Source organism: Triturus cristatus, chromosome 8 (genome assembly GCF_964204655.1).
Source record: "Triturus cristatus chromosome 8, aTriCri1.1, whole genome shotgun sequence".
Classification (NCBI taxonomy): Eukaryota; Metazoa; Chordata; class Amphibia; order Caudata; family Salamandridae; genus Triturus; species Triturus cristatus.
The window spans coordinates 355441639-355459566 of NC_140591.1; the positions used below are offsets into that span (position 1 = coordinate 355441639).

General features: G+C 41.3%; 1 protein-coding gene across 2 annotated transcripts in view; it reads left to right on the plus strand.

The window, feature by feature from the left end:
• Positions 1-17928, plus strand: part of PDS5B (PDS5 cohesin associated factor B) — an 802561-nt gene that overhangs the window by 45526 nt on the left and 739107 nt on the right. For both annotated transcript variants that reach the window (XM_085621687.1, XM_085621686.1), the window contains exon 3: positions 4105-4308. In XM_085621687.1, coding sequence (XP_085477813.1) covers positions 4105-4308 — 204 coding nt within the window. The remainder of the gene's footprint in view (positions 1-4104; positions 4309-17928) is intronic.

Sequence of the window (17928 nt, forward strand, 5' to 3'; positions counted from 1 at the left end):
AAACCTTAGATTGAAAAAAGGGGCCATAGTCTGCATTGTGTACTACAAATAACAGTATGACCGAGGATGATGTCATGAAACTGATAGGATGATAGTTAAGGATTCTTCAAAAAAGATACAGGTACCAAAAAAAGATGACAAAAGTACAAAAAGTTATGAAGAAAAGAAAATGATTTAGGAGGAATGAAACACTCATGGAAATGTTAAAACAAGCTTTCCCAATAATATCATTCAAAGAGATAATCTAGAAGTAAATACCAGACGTTATCATGTATGAGAAACTTGAGATTAGACGTAAATAAGAGTTAAAAGGCTTACCATGGAACTTAATATTGTGAATCAAAAGTGCAATGGTTCATGGCTAAAACTAGTCCGTTTGACACTCTCCAAATAAATAAAAGGAAAACCTGGGTATTCGTGTTAGAAATTAACTAATATGGATTATGAAGCCATCAAGTGATGATGGGAAATAACACTCACCAGAGCCGGAGCAGGTGCAAATCTCTCCTCTGGAGCAGAGTGACAGCGCTCAAGACGCCTCCTGAAAGAGATGAGCTTCAAGATAGCGCATGTAAATTGTTTGGGGGGGGGGGGATCCGGTTCTTCACAGGATTGTATTCGTGAGAGTTTCAGCAGTCTAAGTGGATAGCACCTCTCTGAAAGTCTACTCTAGAGAGCAAAATGTCCGATTCCAGGAAATAATCCCTCTTCGGTCTCTTTGAAGCGAGGGATCTCCAATTTTTTCTGTAATAAGAGCTACTTATGTTTAAGGAAAATTATCCTGAGCTACTGTAAGTGGTGCGATAGTCCATGCAAGACTGTCAGCAGTGATCACATCAGTGCATTAGGCAGGACTGCCAGCAGTAAAGTAAAAAAAAAAACACTATCAATTTGGATTGCATCTACACGGCTAATACATAACAACTATAGCTCCGGCTCCAAGGTAATAATCTGAGTAATACATGTTTCCAACTCAAATAGTAGCTTTTAATTTTTTTTAGAAATTGCACCAATTTCCTCCGATTCTGCAATTAGACACATTTTCATCTCAAAAACATGCTTTTTAATTTTGGCACACTAATAATAATATAAACAAGCAAAGGCTTTCATGTTACTAGTCTGAGATGCACATAGGTGAGCTACGCACAAGTAGCTGGTAGCTCACCAGCTATTTGTTGGAGACGCCTGTTTTAAAGACACAACAGATTGACATGGGTACAATTCAAATAGCATTGGAATCTATTTAACTATACCAATGCAAGAGAACCACTTTTACAGTTAAACGTATTTTTCGCTGGTGTAAAACTGTTGCTGGAATCTCACTCTAGTCTGTCCTAGTCTTGGCATTCATGGACTGCCCTTTGAGGGGCCATATGCAGGTGCTTGGATTGCAGTCCTTGATTCTGCTGTCCTGGCTGAATGTTGGCGTTATGGCTCATGGTCTAAGTAATAATAACTATATTAATGCCTGTAGCAGGGGAGTTATCCTTCATAAATATCCATGGCTTGGGTCATATTAAAAGGCTCTGGAGATGGCTCCCTTAACTGCTGTCTCCATATCCTAGATCCTTGCACTATAGGAATAGAACACGTGTTGGTTCCAAAATTCTGGCCTTTAAGATATATTTCGACATTTTGTCCCAGTCTCTATGTACTTGCTATTTTAGAACGTGGCTTAGTAGTACCTCTTCACCCGATAACAATATAGAGGCAGATAGAGAAGATGAGAAACGTAAATGGTGACCTGGTCCCAGGAGCAGAGCCTTACTGGCGCTTTGGTGCTTACTTGTACGTAAAATGTAGGTGCTTCAATTTATTTATTTTTGTCATTGTTTGGGTCAGTATGAAGAATTTAGTAATTCAAAAGTGTTGTCCAGGATTGGAGGGTGTGGTGGATTGTGTTTGATTTGACTCTTGGGACCTTCTAACCTGCCTAAGCCCCCTTTTACCTTTTCCAACCAACCTTTCGTGAGACCTTTCACATTTCCCTTTCTTTAGCCCTTAAAGTGCACCACCCCACTCCATTGAGTACATGTCTATATTGCTTAAATTACAGTTGTTCACTTGGTTTACGATGATTGTAGCACGTTTCTCTCAGTCCTTCAGTGGTGTCCTTCTCAATGGATTATCAACACTCTCTTCACTTTGATTCTTTAGAGTGGCGTCTACTTGAGCAGTTAAGGAATACAAGTATAATTAAAAGTAAAAGAGCAGGGGACCGTAAGTGGGTTTGCTCAAAATGAAAACAGATGACCTTCTTATTCTTCTTTATTCTGTATTCGTAATCCCTTTTTGCCCCTTGGACCTCTTTATATGATTCTTGGACCAGTGACTTTCACCTAATTTTCATAGTTTGTAGAGATGCAACTCTGTTGTGCACTGATTGCGTGCTGTCATAGATGTGATGTGGCAAAGAGTTGGAAAAAAAATCATCATTGAACAGAAGGATCAAGGGCGAGAATCCCACCCTCTCTCTGCCTTCACACTTACCCTACAATCTTGTGTGTCTTTGCTTCACTAGGAGTTTGAACATTGGGTGGGGTTTAATCTAACCTACACCCTCCCCTTGTCAGTGATTGCAGGTTAACTGCTGGCAGTTTCCTGGAGGAATGTAAACAATATTGTTATGTTGGCAAATGTTTCCAAGATACCTGGGGTAAGGGTTCAAAGCTGAGCACTGGTGTGGGTAGGTCAAATGTGAGGTGCAGAAATCCAATCCTGTAGTCTGTGTGGGGTCTCTTCTTTTGATTACCATTCACAACCTGCTGTGTAATGCTCTGACCCCCCACCCCTCAACTCCCACAAAAAAAGTATGAAGCATTGTGGCATAATCCCTTTTTGAGTACATTCTGAAAGACTTCCTGCTCTCCAATTCCCTGAGTCTGTTGTCCAGGCTAAGGGCTCTGTAGGTTCTCTCTGCGATCTGCTGCTATGATGTGTCATCTACTGTCCCCTAGGGAGGTGCACCTGGTGTCCGTGCTGGTGCCTCCAAGCACTAAACAGATAACTAAATCACTTGTGCCTTTGTCAATTTCATCATCTCAAGGCAATTCTACTTCCGATACTATATGGGGCTTCTCCTTTATTGTGGAATGTTACTCTGTTCATATGTTTTTGCTTTCTGAAGGGCATTCATTCACATAAGTCTGAAACACTGCCTCAGCCTTGACATTAACAGTCTTATAGGCCGCAGGATATGATTCTTAATGCTGTCATTTTGGCTTCTCCAAAATTTGTACACGATTTTCAGATGTTCTATTGAGTCAGTTCTCAGATTGTCCAAGCAATTCACAAGAGTAATTTTAACTAGGCCACTGTGCTACTTTGATACCTACTACCCTCATATAAGGGTTGTACTAGTGCTTTTATCAATTTTCTCTTGTCTGGATTACGAATGACTGGGAGACTTGAGTAGCAAGCATGCTTTTGGGTTTTGACTATTGGACATTTAATCATTCTTTTTTTTTTCAGGTGCCCCACCGATTAATGGCAGTTAAAAAACAGAAACTGAAGTTTAGAGAAAGCTGATTGTTGTGTGTCATGGTAGGAGTTAGAATGATGGTTCGGATATTAGCGGATTGGACTAATGCACAAATTGCAGATGGGCTATCACATTTTAGTACCTTTGTGTGCTGTGCCTGGAGTATGTATTTGTGTGTAGGACGGTGCAGCTATTAGAATAGGACATGATGAGTATCCTCTATTTGCAGCACAATTATTCCTACATTGTTTTCACCTACAGTTGAATTTAGTAGTCCCCCACATATCGGAAGTGTTTAAATTCTCTACTGCTGAAGAACTAAAATATTCAACCCCATTTTGTAATAACATTTTTACTTTTCTGCATATATATTGGGATAGCTGCCTACTGATTTGGGAATTCATTCTAACCTCAAAGTTTGAGAAATAGAGACTGCATTCACAAAACAAATTAATTTAAGGTCGGGAAGTCCAATTTAAGTCCAGTAAACTGTGCATATATAATATCCATGCATCTAAAAAAATCATGATTGTAAGCAACCTACGATTGTGATTTGTTTAGGGTATGTAGTATACATTTACAAGTATTTGTGTATGATTTTCTCCCAATGTTTTATATTACAGATGGTGGTTAAAACTTTCATGGATATGGATCAAGACTCGGAGGAAGAAAAGGAACTGTATCTGAATCTCGCTTTGCATCTTGCATCTGATTTTTTCCTTAAGCATCCCGATAAAGATGTGCGTCTCCTAGTGGCTTGTTGCCTGGCTGACATTTTTAGGATCTATGCCCCTGAAGCTCCCTATACTTCCCCAGACAAACTGAAGGTAAGCAATTTATCTCGTGATAATTTCCTAGTGATTTCTAATCCAATAATCTTATGCCCATTCTCTTACTGGGGAGTAGTGTTTTCCTTGCCCTCTGAATGCTTTTCTGGCACATCCTAAGGACACTGACATTCATATCAAGGCAGGACATGTTAATTCATTCTGCAGATGTAGATTTTATTATTGTGCACATGTCATATTTGAATGAAAGCACCCATTAGAAGTGCATAACAATTTATCTCTCCTACACAGTGCAATATGCATTGCATTACAGCGAAGGTGAATGTGAAGGGATTTATAGAGTGCACAGCTACTAGAGTGCCCAGTCACTCTGCGGTCTGTGAAAGGAAACAGATCAAGCAGGTAGTTACTGAGAAAAAAGCCTGGTCTTAAGCTTTTCTTAAAACCGGCTTCAGCCTTTGTTTGACGCTGGTCAAAACGGATCTTGTTCCACCATACAGAGCCCAGGAAGGAAAAGGAACGGCCTCCCGCAGTGGACAACAAACCTTGGGGACCTTGGATAGATGATTACTGGATGAGCATAAAAATCTCGCCTGGCTATAGAAGCAGTTCTAGCCGAAACATAATCAGGATTAGAATGATGGAGAACACTATGCATTAAGAGTGCTACTTTAAAAAGAATCCGTTTTCCAATGGGAGCCATGGAAAATGTGCAAATAAAATATGCTCAAGTCCCGGCAAGCCCAGAACCAGTCAAGCTGCTTCATTCTGAATGACCTGAAGTCTATTCAGGAAAGATTTTGGAACCCCTTGCTTATAATGTGTTGGCGTCTTCCAGTCTAGACATCACCAGGGCCAATAACACAGTAATCTTCGATAAAAAAGAAAGAACATGCAGAATTGTTTTTTTTGCCACACGCAAGATGCGAAGGTAGACACCAACCACTGACATCATTTGATTATGGAATGGCATTTTATTGTCAAATTTGATCCCCAGATTTTTTACAACAGCACGAGTGTCTGGTGAAGGTACCCCTGAAGGCCAGTGAACATCCAAGTTTAAGGCAAAGTTATGTCCGAAACTAAGAACCTCTGTCCTCTCTGTGTTGTATTTCAAATAGTTGCATTTCAGCTATTGAAAAACAACTGAGAGGCAGGGCTGAAGCGATGGAAGCGCCCTCGCTGAAGGTAAAGAGGATCTGGGTGTCATCAGCATAGGAAATAAACTTTGCCCCAAATGATTCCACCACCTTAGCTAAGGGGGACAAGAAGATGTTAAACATAGTGGGACTAAGTGCAGAGCACTGAGGGAATCTGACTGACACATTTCGACTGACCGATGATGAGTAAGGGGGTAGCCAAACCTCCTGACCTCAATAAAGGACTTAAGCCAGTTAGTCATTATCTCTAATGCCAATCTCGCCAAAGCGTGCAAGCAGCCTGTCATGTGGGACAGTGTCAAATGCTGCAGACCGCTCCAACAGTACCAGGACTGCTCTACTACTCGCATCAATGGTACATTTTATATAATCCAATGCCTCCACCAAGGCAGTCTCAGTACTTTGCCTAGGTCTAAAACCCTACTGGCTCGGATGAAGAAGCCCATTGACCTGTAGAAAACTTGAGAGCTGTCGATTTGACAGATTTTTCAACTATTTTAGCAGGCGCTGGAAAAGGGGAAATTTGCCTATAATTGCCTGGGTCAATTCATGTTATTATGTTTTTTCTAGCCTTTTAGAAGCCATCTCCTAGGACAGATAATTGTATACTCCTGAACACTCCCCCAGAGTTTAATCCCTCTCTTACCCTCGACCTGTCCGTAACCCTCCCATGCTTCTCTTGTAAGAATTCCTAAAAAGATTACCGTACCAGTTTCCATATGGTTGCTGAATTCCACAATCAACATTTTTAACTTCACAGAGACCTGGGGGCATATGTATCAACATCACCATTTGCGATTCTCAAATAGCGATTTTTAAAGAATCGCTATTTGAGAATTGCAAAATGGGATGTATTTAAAAAATTGCAAACTTTTTGCGATTACTTAAAATTCCTTAATTGCGATTAGCAAATTGCAAAATCGCAATTAAGGAATACCTGCCCATTCATTTCTATGGGCCAGGAGACCCATAGGAATGAATGGGAAGTAATTCTCAAATCGCGAATTCGCAATTTGCTAATCGCTATTTGAGAATAATTTCAAAGGTGCAAGGGTGTCATGATGACACCCTGATGCACCCCTGAAATGAGCATGTGTGTGCATATGGCGCACATACATGCCCTAAGGGCATGTATGAGCGCCACGTGGCACCTTGCAAAATTAAAAAAAGTGCATTTTGAAAGGAAATCGCAAATTACCACCAACTGGAAGTTGGTGGTAATTTGCGATTTCTTAAGGATAATTCGCACAACTTGGGTGCTTTTTACATATCATTGAAGAAATCGCAATTTGCGATTTCTTAAATGCTTACGCAAAATTAAGAAATCGCTAAATTAGCAATTACTTAATTTTGCGATGGGATTTGCCTCATACATCCCGATTACCGATTTTTTTAATTGCAAACGCTGTTATTTTGCGAATCGCAGCGTTTGCGATTAAAAAATCGTTTGATACATATGCCCCCTAAACATAGCATAACATATCCGATCATTGAGCCCACAGTGGTTTTAAGTCCTCTTCACTGAAATGATCTAGAGATGCACATATTCTTATGATATCACCATCTCATTTTATTTTCCTATCCGTACTTCACTCCTAGCAATTTAGATGCTGGTCCTTGTTGATTGAAATTTGAGTCCGTTTCATATCTCTTTTTAATATTTGTTTAATGATATGCTGCTGTTAAAATCACGGACCAGGCTCAAGTAGGTTTTTGAGTGCTGTACCAAAAAAGTCAGGCAGCAAAGATTAAACATAGATAGCATTGGCATGGGGGTGAAAGCGGTTTTATGAAGTCAATGGGGTTTGTTATCAAAATAGATCTGTAGGAGGCTGCATGGTAAACTCTGACTTTCCAAGACACACTGTAAAGACATCAGGGTTAAAGTACAGGTTTGAGCAAGGCGCAACGGAGGTTCTAGAAGATTGCTGGACATTAAAGACAGTTAATCCTACTGTGCATGATAGAAGTGAAGGATCAATGTTTATACTGATCCGATTTACTTTCTCCTGGAATGCTTGTCCACATTCTGTAGCCACTAGCATTAGGAAGGTGGGGTTTTGTACCTTGTCTTCTGACTTGACTTCACAGGCCAAAAGGAGGCAGTGAAGAAGGAACAGAGCTGGCTGTTCTGGCGTCCAGAGGCTAAGAAGTCCCAATGACTTTAACATTGCTAGATATTTTGAGTTACGTGCCAGATCAGTGGAGAGAATTCTTCCCCCTCCCCTACCTTTTAACTTTGTGTTCTGTGGTCTGCGATGGTATGCTCCGCAGCGCCTTTCATCGAGGCCACTTTTGTCTTACTGCGTCTCTGGAACTTATGGTGGTGAAGAAGATACTGGTAAGAGCCAAAGAGTCCTTTTCTTCCGTCAGGATTGGTTCTCTAACATCTTGTACCTCTTTTAGAAAAAAGCAGCGGTCCTTTCCATGAGCCAGCACCTCCAAGCCATGAAACTTGGTGGTTCCACCAGCTCCCTGCCCCTGTTCCTCTTGAGTGCTTGGTTCCTCAAGCTAGCTTTTGTACCTCTTTGGCTTTTCTCTAATCATTTAGTTGTCCTTTCAGTCCCCTCCAAATCCAGTGGGTGAAGGTTTGCCACCACATTTTATAAATCTGTGCATTTAATGTATGAACAGCATCTTTCCATTCTCCCTGTGCATAGCAGAGTCTGTCTGGGAATTAAGTGGTCACTAGCAGAAATTATTTGACGATCTGGCCTTGCATATGTAGGCCAGAAAAATCCTCCTCCTCTCTAAAGTGACCATAAAACATTATACAACTGAATTTTTGCATTTATTTCCTTACATGAGAAGATTGACAATCTAGATCCAACTTGAAAATTGCTCCTTCACATAATACTTCAAGCATAACACCCTCTCGTGTCTAGAAGTTGCTTTCATGGACCACGCTTCTCCCTAAAATGGTGTCTCATTAATCTTTCTAAACAAAAAATCTGTGTTGTATGTGTGGGGTGGTGATATCTGAATTTAGTGAAAAGGAAGTGTGGGTGTTAATTCTGTATTTTGCTATTTTACTACTGCATTTTCCACTTAAGTTTTTTTTTTTTTGCTGCTTGACTTATTTATTTCTATGAGGATGTAAGCTAAAAGGGAGAATCTAAGAAGTACTTGCTGGATGCAGTGCCAGAGATTTAGACTTAAGACTGGTTTCTGGATCAGATTTGAGGATCAGTACAGTCATGGATGCGATGACCATTTGAGAGTAAGGAGCTAGGCTTAATTCTCCTGCATCTCTTTTTGAAGGGTGGGGTATTTCCATTAGGCATGTAAATTGTCAAATTCACTGGAGGAAAACATTGAACAGCTCAATGCACTGGACTAATAAAATCCTCTGCAGATCATTTAACTTTTTTATTTTTAAATAATTATTTATATCTAATAAAAAATTCTAACTGCAGATTCCTCACGTAGTGCATTTCCTCAGGCCCCAGACTGCATCTGCAAACTTTAAAGCAATTCCCTCGCGTGCCAGTAGCTGCGTCGTGTGGCTCCGCATCTGGTCCGTCCCACCTTGGATTTGTTATCAGGGCCTCTATATAAGGTCTATCTCCCCGCACTCTTCTTTCTTTCTGCACCCTCCAATGGAGATTCGGAGCACCCTGCACTGTCTACGAAGAACATTTTTCCCTTCAGGAAAAGCTTAAAATTCTATCCCAGTGTGCAGATATGGGTCCCAGAACAACCGGTTTAAAGCAGTCTTGTGTCTGTCATCAACAGATGTCGGTGACTGACACCCACAACGTCTGCCTCTGGTGCCTTGGTGCTCAAACAACACAAAGTTGTTGCATGAAAATTAACTGAAAGGAGATTCGAGATCGTAACGTCAAGCTTGCCGTTACTGAACTCCAGAAGAAGTTTTGGAAGTGTCCTCCATCCCGGTTGAGAGAACAGACGCACTCTCACTCCAGGGACCAATCTCAGGACGGCTCCACATGGAGATCCAGGAGTGGCACGTAAATCGCACAGGAAGTACAAACACAGGTTGCAGAAGTCGCACAACTCGAACCATTAGGAGTCATGTGCTCCCATATCCTGAAGTGCTTTCATACAGCTTCCTGCCTCACCAGGAAACCTGCAGGCCGCAAGATTTGAGAAGGCAGCCTCTGGGGGGACCGTGGGTGGATCTGTCCCTGACCATGCCACTTGACCTCCATCCGAATTCGACCCGGTCATGAGCCTGGCACTGCCAGCTCCAACCCTGGTGCAACGTCCAGCACTGCCTGTGGTTTTGAGACCAATGCCATAAGTTTGACGCTGTTAATGGTTTCAGAAGCCGAAGAAGCCCTAAAACAGTCACTCGCACAACAACGCTCCCACCCCTAGAGTCTCTCACATACCGATATACCCATCCATAGAGCCACTCACACAGCCACTCACCCACTAACACAGCCAGACGTACAGCCACTGACATAACCCACTTACACACAAGTACACAGTCACACAGTCACTTTCATAATTTGTTAGAAATAGGATCACTCGTTAGTACACAGAGTATAGTAATTTAACTTTTGTAGTAGTTTAGTATATATGTTTAACATTCAAACATTTTAAAAACCCAGTGGGTGATGTCACCAGTGATGTCATTTGAGATGTCATCAGTGATGTCACTGACCATGTCATCAGTGATGTAATATGAATGGTTATAAGCAGTGCTTTGCTGGGGCGTAAGTTCTAGTTAGTTCAGATAACTATAACTGCTGAATTATAGTGGTTTTGTACAAGTGAAAGCTGAGCCCAGCTATATTGTCCCTATAACCTATGTTTTTTTCAAGTGAATTTCTGAGATTTAAAAAAAAAATTATTTCCTAATTATAACGTCCCTGTAACCTTTGTTTTTTTTGTGTGTGTGAAGTAAATACATTAATAATATATATATATTTATATCTCCAAGAATTCACAGTCGAAACACGTTGGTGTTATTGGTACAATTAAAGTACATTTGTATTGAGCTCCTGGAGTGAGGCATATTAATTTTTGCTTGTAAAGAGGATCGCGGGCTTGATTCCACCCGACATGCCGGCACAGGCTGAGTGCACATTGTCACAGAAAAAAACCATAGGTTTCAGGGGTGTTATAGTTAGGTGGACATTTCACTCGTACAAAACCGTAGAAATTCCTCCGTTATAGTTAGTTCTGCTAACTATAACTCGCGCGCCCGCAATGCACTGCTGATGATGTCACATATTACATCATTCATGACATGGTCAGTGACATCACTGATGACATCTCAAATGACCTCACTGATGACATCATCCAGTGAATGGGGTTTAGTTTGAAATTTAAATATGTAATATATATATACCAATCTGTATTGAAGATTGAGTGGATATATAACTGTCTGGATGGAGGATTTAGTAGCTGTCTGACTGTCTGTTTAAGTGAGTAATTAAAAGTGTCTCACTTAATACATGGATTAGTAACTAAACTATGTGAATGTGTGCATCACTGTCTCTGTTGTTGTATAACATGCTGCATCAGTTGGTCACTAACTACGTGAGTGTGTATATTATTGATTATTTGGGTGAGTATTTGTATGGGACACTGAGTTTGTGTGTGGTTGGATGGGGTGTGTGTAACTATGCATAGATGTGTGAATGGCTGATTGACTCTGTGTATAGGTTTAAGAGTGCATGTGGAAACAGTTGTTTGGGTGACTGAGTGTATTTATTTGTGTGTTAGTGAGCGAATATATGTTTTAGTTGTACATCTTCAACAAAGTAAATAAAACGCATTGTATGTGAGAGTTGGTGTATATAAATAAGTATATATTAGAGTCAGTGATTGTGAGTAACTATGTAACTATATGAATGAGGGTATAATTGTAATGGTGATTTTTATAACATATTAACTATGAGTTACTATGTGTTTGAATAAATGAGGTGGTGTGTGTATAATTGTGTAAGTGAGTAAATGTAAGTGTGATAAATTTTTTTCATGAGTGAGTAGGATGACTGCATAACCGACTAAGATGACTGCTGATGTGTCAATGTCTATATATGTGTATAAGTGCATTTGATAGTGTTCTATTAATTAGTGACTGCATGTATAAGCGATTCTGTTGTTGAATGGGTAGTTGTGTGTGTAGACTTAGGAATCAGTGATTGGGTACATAGTAACTGGTATTGGTGTGTCAATGGTTTCAAATATGGTACTCTGTATTTTACAGTGAGTGATGAAAGGTTATACTAGTGTATGTGAGGTGTATCAGATTGTCACATGGATGATGTCATCAGTGATGTCATCAGTGATGTCACTGACCATGTCATGAATGATGTAATGTGTGACATCATCCGCAGTGCATTGCGGGTGCGCGAGTTATAGTTAGCAGAACTAACTATAACGGAGGAATTTCTACGGTTTTGTACGAGTGAAATGTCCAGCTAACTATAACACCCCTGAAACCTGTTTTTTTTTTTTCAGTGAATTTCAAAGCTTTTTTAAATGCTAATTTTTAAGTGTAATAGTAGTTATACCTATTTTTTTTGTACTGATTTTCTACAGTTTTTTTAACTGTTTATTTATAAATACTTTATTAATTAAATAACATATATTTTTCTGAAAATTGCAACAAAAAAATATACTGAAATATTGTTTAATGTTTTTGTTTTATTTTTTTATTTTATTATATTAATATTTTCTTTAAAAAAACAAAAAATAAATTCCCATTTTTTTTTCGGAGTCGCGCACCCAAAGCGTACACATCACGGTGGGTGCGCGGATTCCAGCCTAGAAACTTCATGAAGGATCCGCGTACAGTGTGCGACGGCTGCGTGTTTTTCAGTTACATCATATACATTTAATATTACGTGATGTGCGCAATTGGTATGCGACCAGTCCACGACTCCTTCTCCCGTGCATTCGCGACACATGCGCATTATGGTACACGACGCGCGGTGGTGGGTCCCGCGTGACGTCAAATACGTGTTTGGGTGCGCGACTTCCGCAAATTTTAATGTCCTAAAATTATATGTATGTGTGTTTAATATACATATTAGGGCAAGAGACTATCTAAGATATTCATAAAAATAATATATTTGTACTTATAATAAACTTATATTATTGTTAAATATATTTTCGCGAAGTCGCGTCGGGTGCGTTCTTCGTGAGCGCAGAGTGCGCGGATCCCATGTGACCTCTAAAAAAAAAAAAAGATTTAATTGGTTCATAACATTTCCCACTGTAACTATTGAAGGACCCCACCCATTTTCATCATTCTTGTTGGAGCATCTTTAGAGAGACATCTCTTTTCCTACAAAAACCCTTTTTGCTTGTTTTTTTTGGTGTTTTTCAAAAAATATCAAACAAAATGGCATCTGGACAGCAGCAGCAGGAGGAAGTATCTTCTGAAGAAGAATTCTTGCAGGAGGCACCACATCCACAGAGGCCGGAATCTGTCGTGTGGAAATTCTTCACTTTTCCACCTGGAGAGAAGAATGTAAATGCGAGAAAGGTGACTTGCAAAATTTGTGACTGAAAAAAAATACTCTTGTGGCACTGCTTCTATGTACAAGCATCTCCGGACCACACATCCTCTCAATCTTGCTCGGGAGGAAATGAGGCGAGCTGCTTTGAACCCCTCACCTGCTGTGGCAAGTATATCTGGAGCGTCCTCAGGAACACCTGCAATGGACATTAGGCCAGAATTCGCCTTTCTCAAGCAACACTGCGTGAAGTGTAAGAAACTTATATGTTTCGGTGAGCAGTCGGTGGATGCAGTTTGTGCTGCGCAATACAACCATCGTTAATTTTTTTGTTTTTGTTTTTGGAATGATAAGTAATTCCAAATGTTTCCTGTTTTATTCGTTCTTTTTTTTGTTAATTTTTTGAAAAAAACAAACAAAAAAATATAAGTGTTAAAAAAATGTTTAAAAAAAAATACAAATGAAGAAAAAGTTCTTATCAGAACTACATTATCTGGTTAAAGAAAGATCTATAATTGCAAGGTAATGTGTGAAGCTTTGTTTGGATATATGTATACAGCATGATTGACTTAAGGAATGCATTAGCAGTGTATGGTGAATTTATAGGTGAAGATTTATGAGGAAGTACTGTAGCGTGACACTGCAAGCTCTTTAGCTGCACTGCACTGTGGCACTTCCGAAGCACAGGGATGTGACATATGTACATGAATATGTTGCAACTCTGTGCTTCCCTCTGCACTGCTGCACAAACTGCTGCCATGCGGTGACACAGGCACCCTTCCACCATGGTGCAAGGATGTCTGTGTCGTGTGGAGATTGTTTTTGTGCAGGAAGGTGTCCCTTCCTGCACAAAAACCATCAGTAAAGGCATTTTCCTCTTTCAGTGTATGCTGTGGAATGCAGCATGCACTGAAAGAGGAAAAAATGAGGAGAAATGAAAACAGTTCTCCTCATTGCACCTTGCTACACAAACTCTAGGATGGCGCAGCATTCACACACACCTCCAGATTTACGATTTCTCATAAATCTGGAGATGTGTCTTGTTCTATGGGTGTTGCGTGGGAACACCCACAGCAACACTTATGGGACGCCCCTTCAACGCAAAGTTCTGTGTATGAAGGGGTCGTATTTACAAGGAGAGTAAAAACCACGCAGGGTGGCTTTTCCTCTCTTTGTAAATATGAAGGAGTGCTTGGCGCCATCACTACGTTACAAAAAGTGACGTACTGGTGGCGCAGGGTGCTTGTAAATCTGCCCCATAAGTGCTTAGGTATTGGCAGACTGATACAATAAGAAAATTGTGCTCGATGGGTGATTGAAGAATTGCATGAGACTGACAGGAGGTATCCTACGCTGCATGGGTACTACTTCAGTATTTAATGGAGTGGACCAATAGTATGTATCTGCTTAAAGATTTGCAGGGATTATGCACAGAATATTTTATGTGTACTTGTTGGTGCCTAGGTCATTTTATAAGAATACCACTAGTAACTGGAATGATGACAGTGCTGCAAACAGAGTGAACACTTAATTTATAAGTGCTTACGTATTGGTGGAGTGATTGGATAAGTAGATAGTGGTAGATAAGTGATTAAAGAATTGCATGGGACAGACTGGACGATTCCTACACTGCATGAGTACTAACTGGGTTTTAGAATAGTGTATCAATAGTATGTAGCTAGTTAGAGGTCTGCTTGGATAGTGCACAACATATTATAGATGTACTTGTGTTAGTAGCTAGGCCATTCCATAAGTTCATGACTAGTAACTAGAATAATTACAGTATTACAGAGTGTATAGTGAATTTATAAGTGCTTAGGTATTGGTGGAGTAATAGGATGAGTAGATAGTGCTCGATGGGTGATTGGAGAAATGCATGGGACAGACAGGAGGATTCCTACACTGCATAGGTACTAACTGGGTATTTAGAAGAGCTTATCAATAGTATGTAGCTGGTTAGAGGTCTGCATGCATAGTGTACAAAATATTGTACCTGCACTTGTGTTAGTGGCTAGGCCATTCCTTAAGTATATGACTAATAACTGGAGTAATTTCAGTGCTGCAAAGAGAGTGCATGCTACATTTATTAGTGCTTAGGTATTGGCAGAGTGATAGGATACGTAGATAGTGCTGGATGGTTGAATGGAGAAGTGCATGGGACAGACAGAAGGATTCCTAGACTGCATAGATACTAACTGAGTATTTATAAGACTGTATCAAAGCTATGTAGCTGAGGTCTGCATGCATAGTGCACAGAATATTGTAGCTGAACTAGTTTTGGTGTGTCTATGGTTTCGAGAATGGCAGTCTATATTTTAGGGTGTGAGGAGGTGCATCAGATGATCACGTAGATGATGTCATCAGTGATGTAATTTGAGATGTCAGTGATGTCATCAGTGATGTCACTGACCATGTCATGAGTGATGTAATATGTGACGTCATCAGCAGTGCATTACTTTAATCCAAAAAGCTGGCGGCCATATTGGCCTGGTCACGATGTGAAAATTCAGGAATTGATACAATAAAGAAAAGAAAACAAGTGCTAATATGCACACAATGTCATTTCAGAATATCTTGCCCCGTGACCGCCATACCTGTATGTTCGTCAACGTGACTTAATCATAATAAACATACTTAGAATTGCAAACATCAACATAAACAATGGACTACACATTAGTTTAAAGTGAAAGGCTATCTGCCATATTAATCTGGGCTCGTTGCGTATTATAATGGTTCTTACACGAAAGAAAAGAAAAAAAGGGGTGTTAATGTACACACACTATCCCTGAATAAAGTTCTAGCGATTATAGTTCCATTCACAGCTCATTAGAGATGTCATGAGTGATGTCATGAATCATGTAATGTCTGAGGTCATTAGCAGTACATTGCCGGGGCGTAAGTTATAGTTAGCTCAGGTAACTATAACTGCTGAATTTCACTGGTTGTGTATGACTGAAATCTGAGTCTAACTATACCGTCCCTGTAATCTTTGTTTTTTTCAACAAATTTCTAGTTTTTTTTTTTTTTAACGTTAAGTAAGATGCATATCACAATGGATGGTGGGGGGTTGGAAGCAGAGCCTGGCATTGTGCTTCCCCCCACCCAAGCTTGCTGCTCCTGCCTTCCTCCCTGCCCCATCCACCTCCTCCCTATCCTCTGTGTCTGAATCCATGGACTAGCCTCCTCCCTCCTGCCATGCATGGTCTGATGTGCTGCCAATGCCCTCCATTTAGCATGATGTACCAGTCCACTCCTCCTGCCCTCCATTGCCCAATTCTATGCCCCATCATTGACCTCCTGCTTAGCCTCTGTGCTTAGCTTGCTGTCCCTATTCTCCTTCCCCCTGCCCTCCGATGTCTTTGTGCATGCCTCTGCTCCATCCTTTTTGCCCACCATGTTCCATGGACCTGCCACTCCTATCTAGAGTGTTCTGTTAAGCGGCCACTCCCCTCCCACCTGCCTTGCATTGTCAGATGACTGTAACCTGTCCCTGCCACCTCCACCCTGCCTGTCCACATTTCATGCCCCTATCCCCTTCCTCCTGTCCTCCATGGTCCATTTTACTGCCACACCCTTCTGCCCTCCCTGGTCTGTTGTGCTGCAACGGCTCCTCCTGCCTGCCCCGCGTGGTCTGTTGTGAGGCCCCTTCCCCTGAACACTCTTGTCTGTGCCCAGGTCCTGACCCTCCCTTCTATCCTCCGTGGTCCTTTGTGCATGCCCCTGCACCCTCCTTCTTGGCCATCACAGCCATTGTGCTGCCACTAACCCTCCTGCTTGCCCTGCATGGTGTTCTGTGCTGCCACGGCCCCTCCCACCTTCCCTGTGTGGTCAGCTAGCTGCCCCTGACCCCCTCCCACCTTCCCTCCATGGTCTGTGTGTATGCCATCATAGTCTCACTGTTACTCTCCATGGTGTGTCTTGCTTCTAGTGCCCATCCTGCCTAACCTCCATGGTCATCTTGCTGCTCCTGCCCTGCCCCCAGCCCTCTGTTTCCATGTGCAGACCCCTATTCCCTCCCTCCTGGCTTGTCTGTTCCATTGTAATGCCCCTGATCCGTCCCTCCTGCCCTTTATGGTCTGTTATGCTTCAGCTTCCTCTCCTGTCTGTCTATTATGGTCAGCTAGCTACCATTGCCTCTTCCCCCTCTGTTCTCTATTGTCCATGTGCATGGTCCTGTCCCCTCCCTATTGCTTTCTATGGATTGTTGTGCTGCACTCCCGTCCCACATGCCCTGTGGGGTGTATTGTGCTGCTGCAAACCCTGATGCCTGCCCTGTAGGGTCAGTTTGGTGCACCTCTCCATGTCCCTCCTGTCCTCTATTATCCGAGTCCATGTACCTACCCCAATTCCTCCTGCCTTCCATGATCCAATGTACCATACTTGCGAACATTTCAAACTTGGTAAGAGGGAGATTTTGAAAAAAAACTGGGGTATTGATTTTCCCCTTTGAGTTACATTGAAAAAGAGGAAATTGTAGACAGGAGACAGATCAAATAAAGCCCATTTGAACTTAAAAACATTGGACGTTTCCTGGCTGATTCGGGTCTGTTGGCATGTATGGTTGTACTACCACTGCCTCTTCCTTCTGCCCACAATGGTCTATTATATTGCCACAGCCTCTCTTGCCAGTCCTGTATTGTTGGTTTGTTGCCCCTGCCCCCCTTTCCACTGCCCTCCATAGTCTGTTGTGCTGCCACTGCCCTTCCTGCCTGCCCAGTGTGGTCAAATTGTTGCCTCTGCACCGTCCTACCTGCCTTCAATTTTCAGAGTCCCTGCCCCTGGCCTCTGCCTCTCAACAGTATCCTAATGAACAACTAGATTGCTAACATTCTATATTTATTACAAAAGTGTGAAACGCCTGACGTCATCTTGCTGTAATCAAAACTGTAATACCTAGAGCATTTCCTTTAGAAATTACATATATGAGAGGGTCTTATTTGCATCAAAATTATGGTTAGTGCTCTAAAAAAACTAAAATGAGGACATATTTTCTGAGTTTTCAAATAGCGACAAAGCACTTTTAAATTATTTGTTATCTTTATGTTTTTTTATCCAGGCGA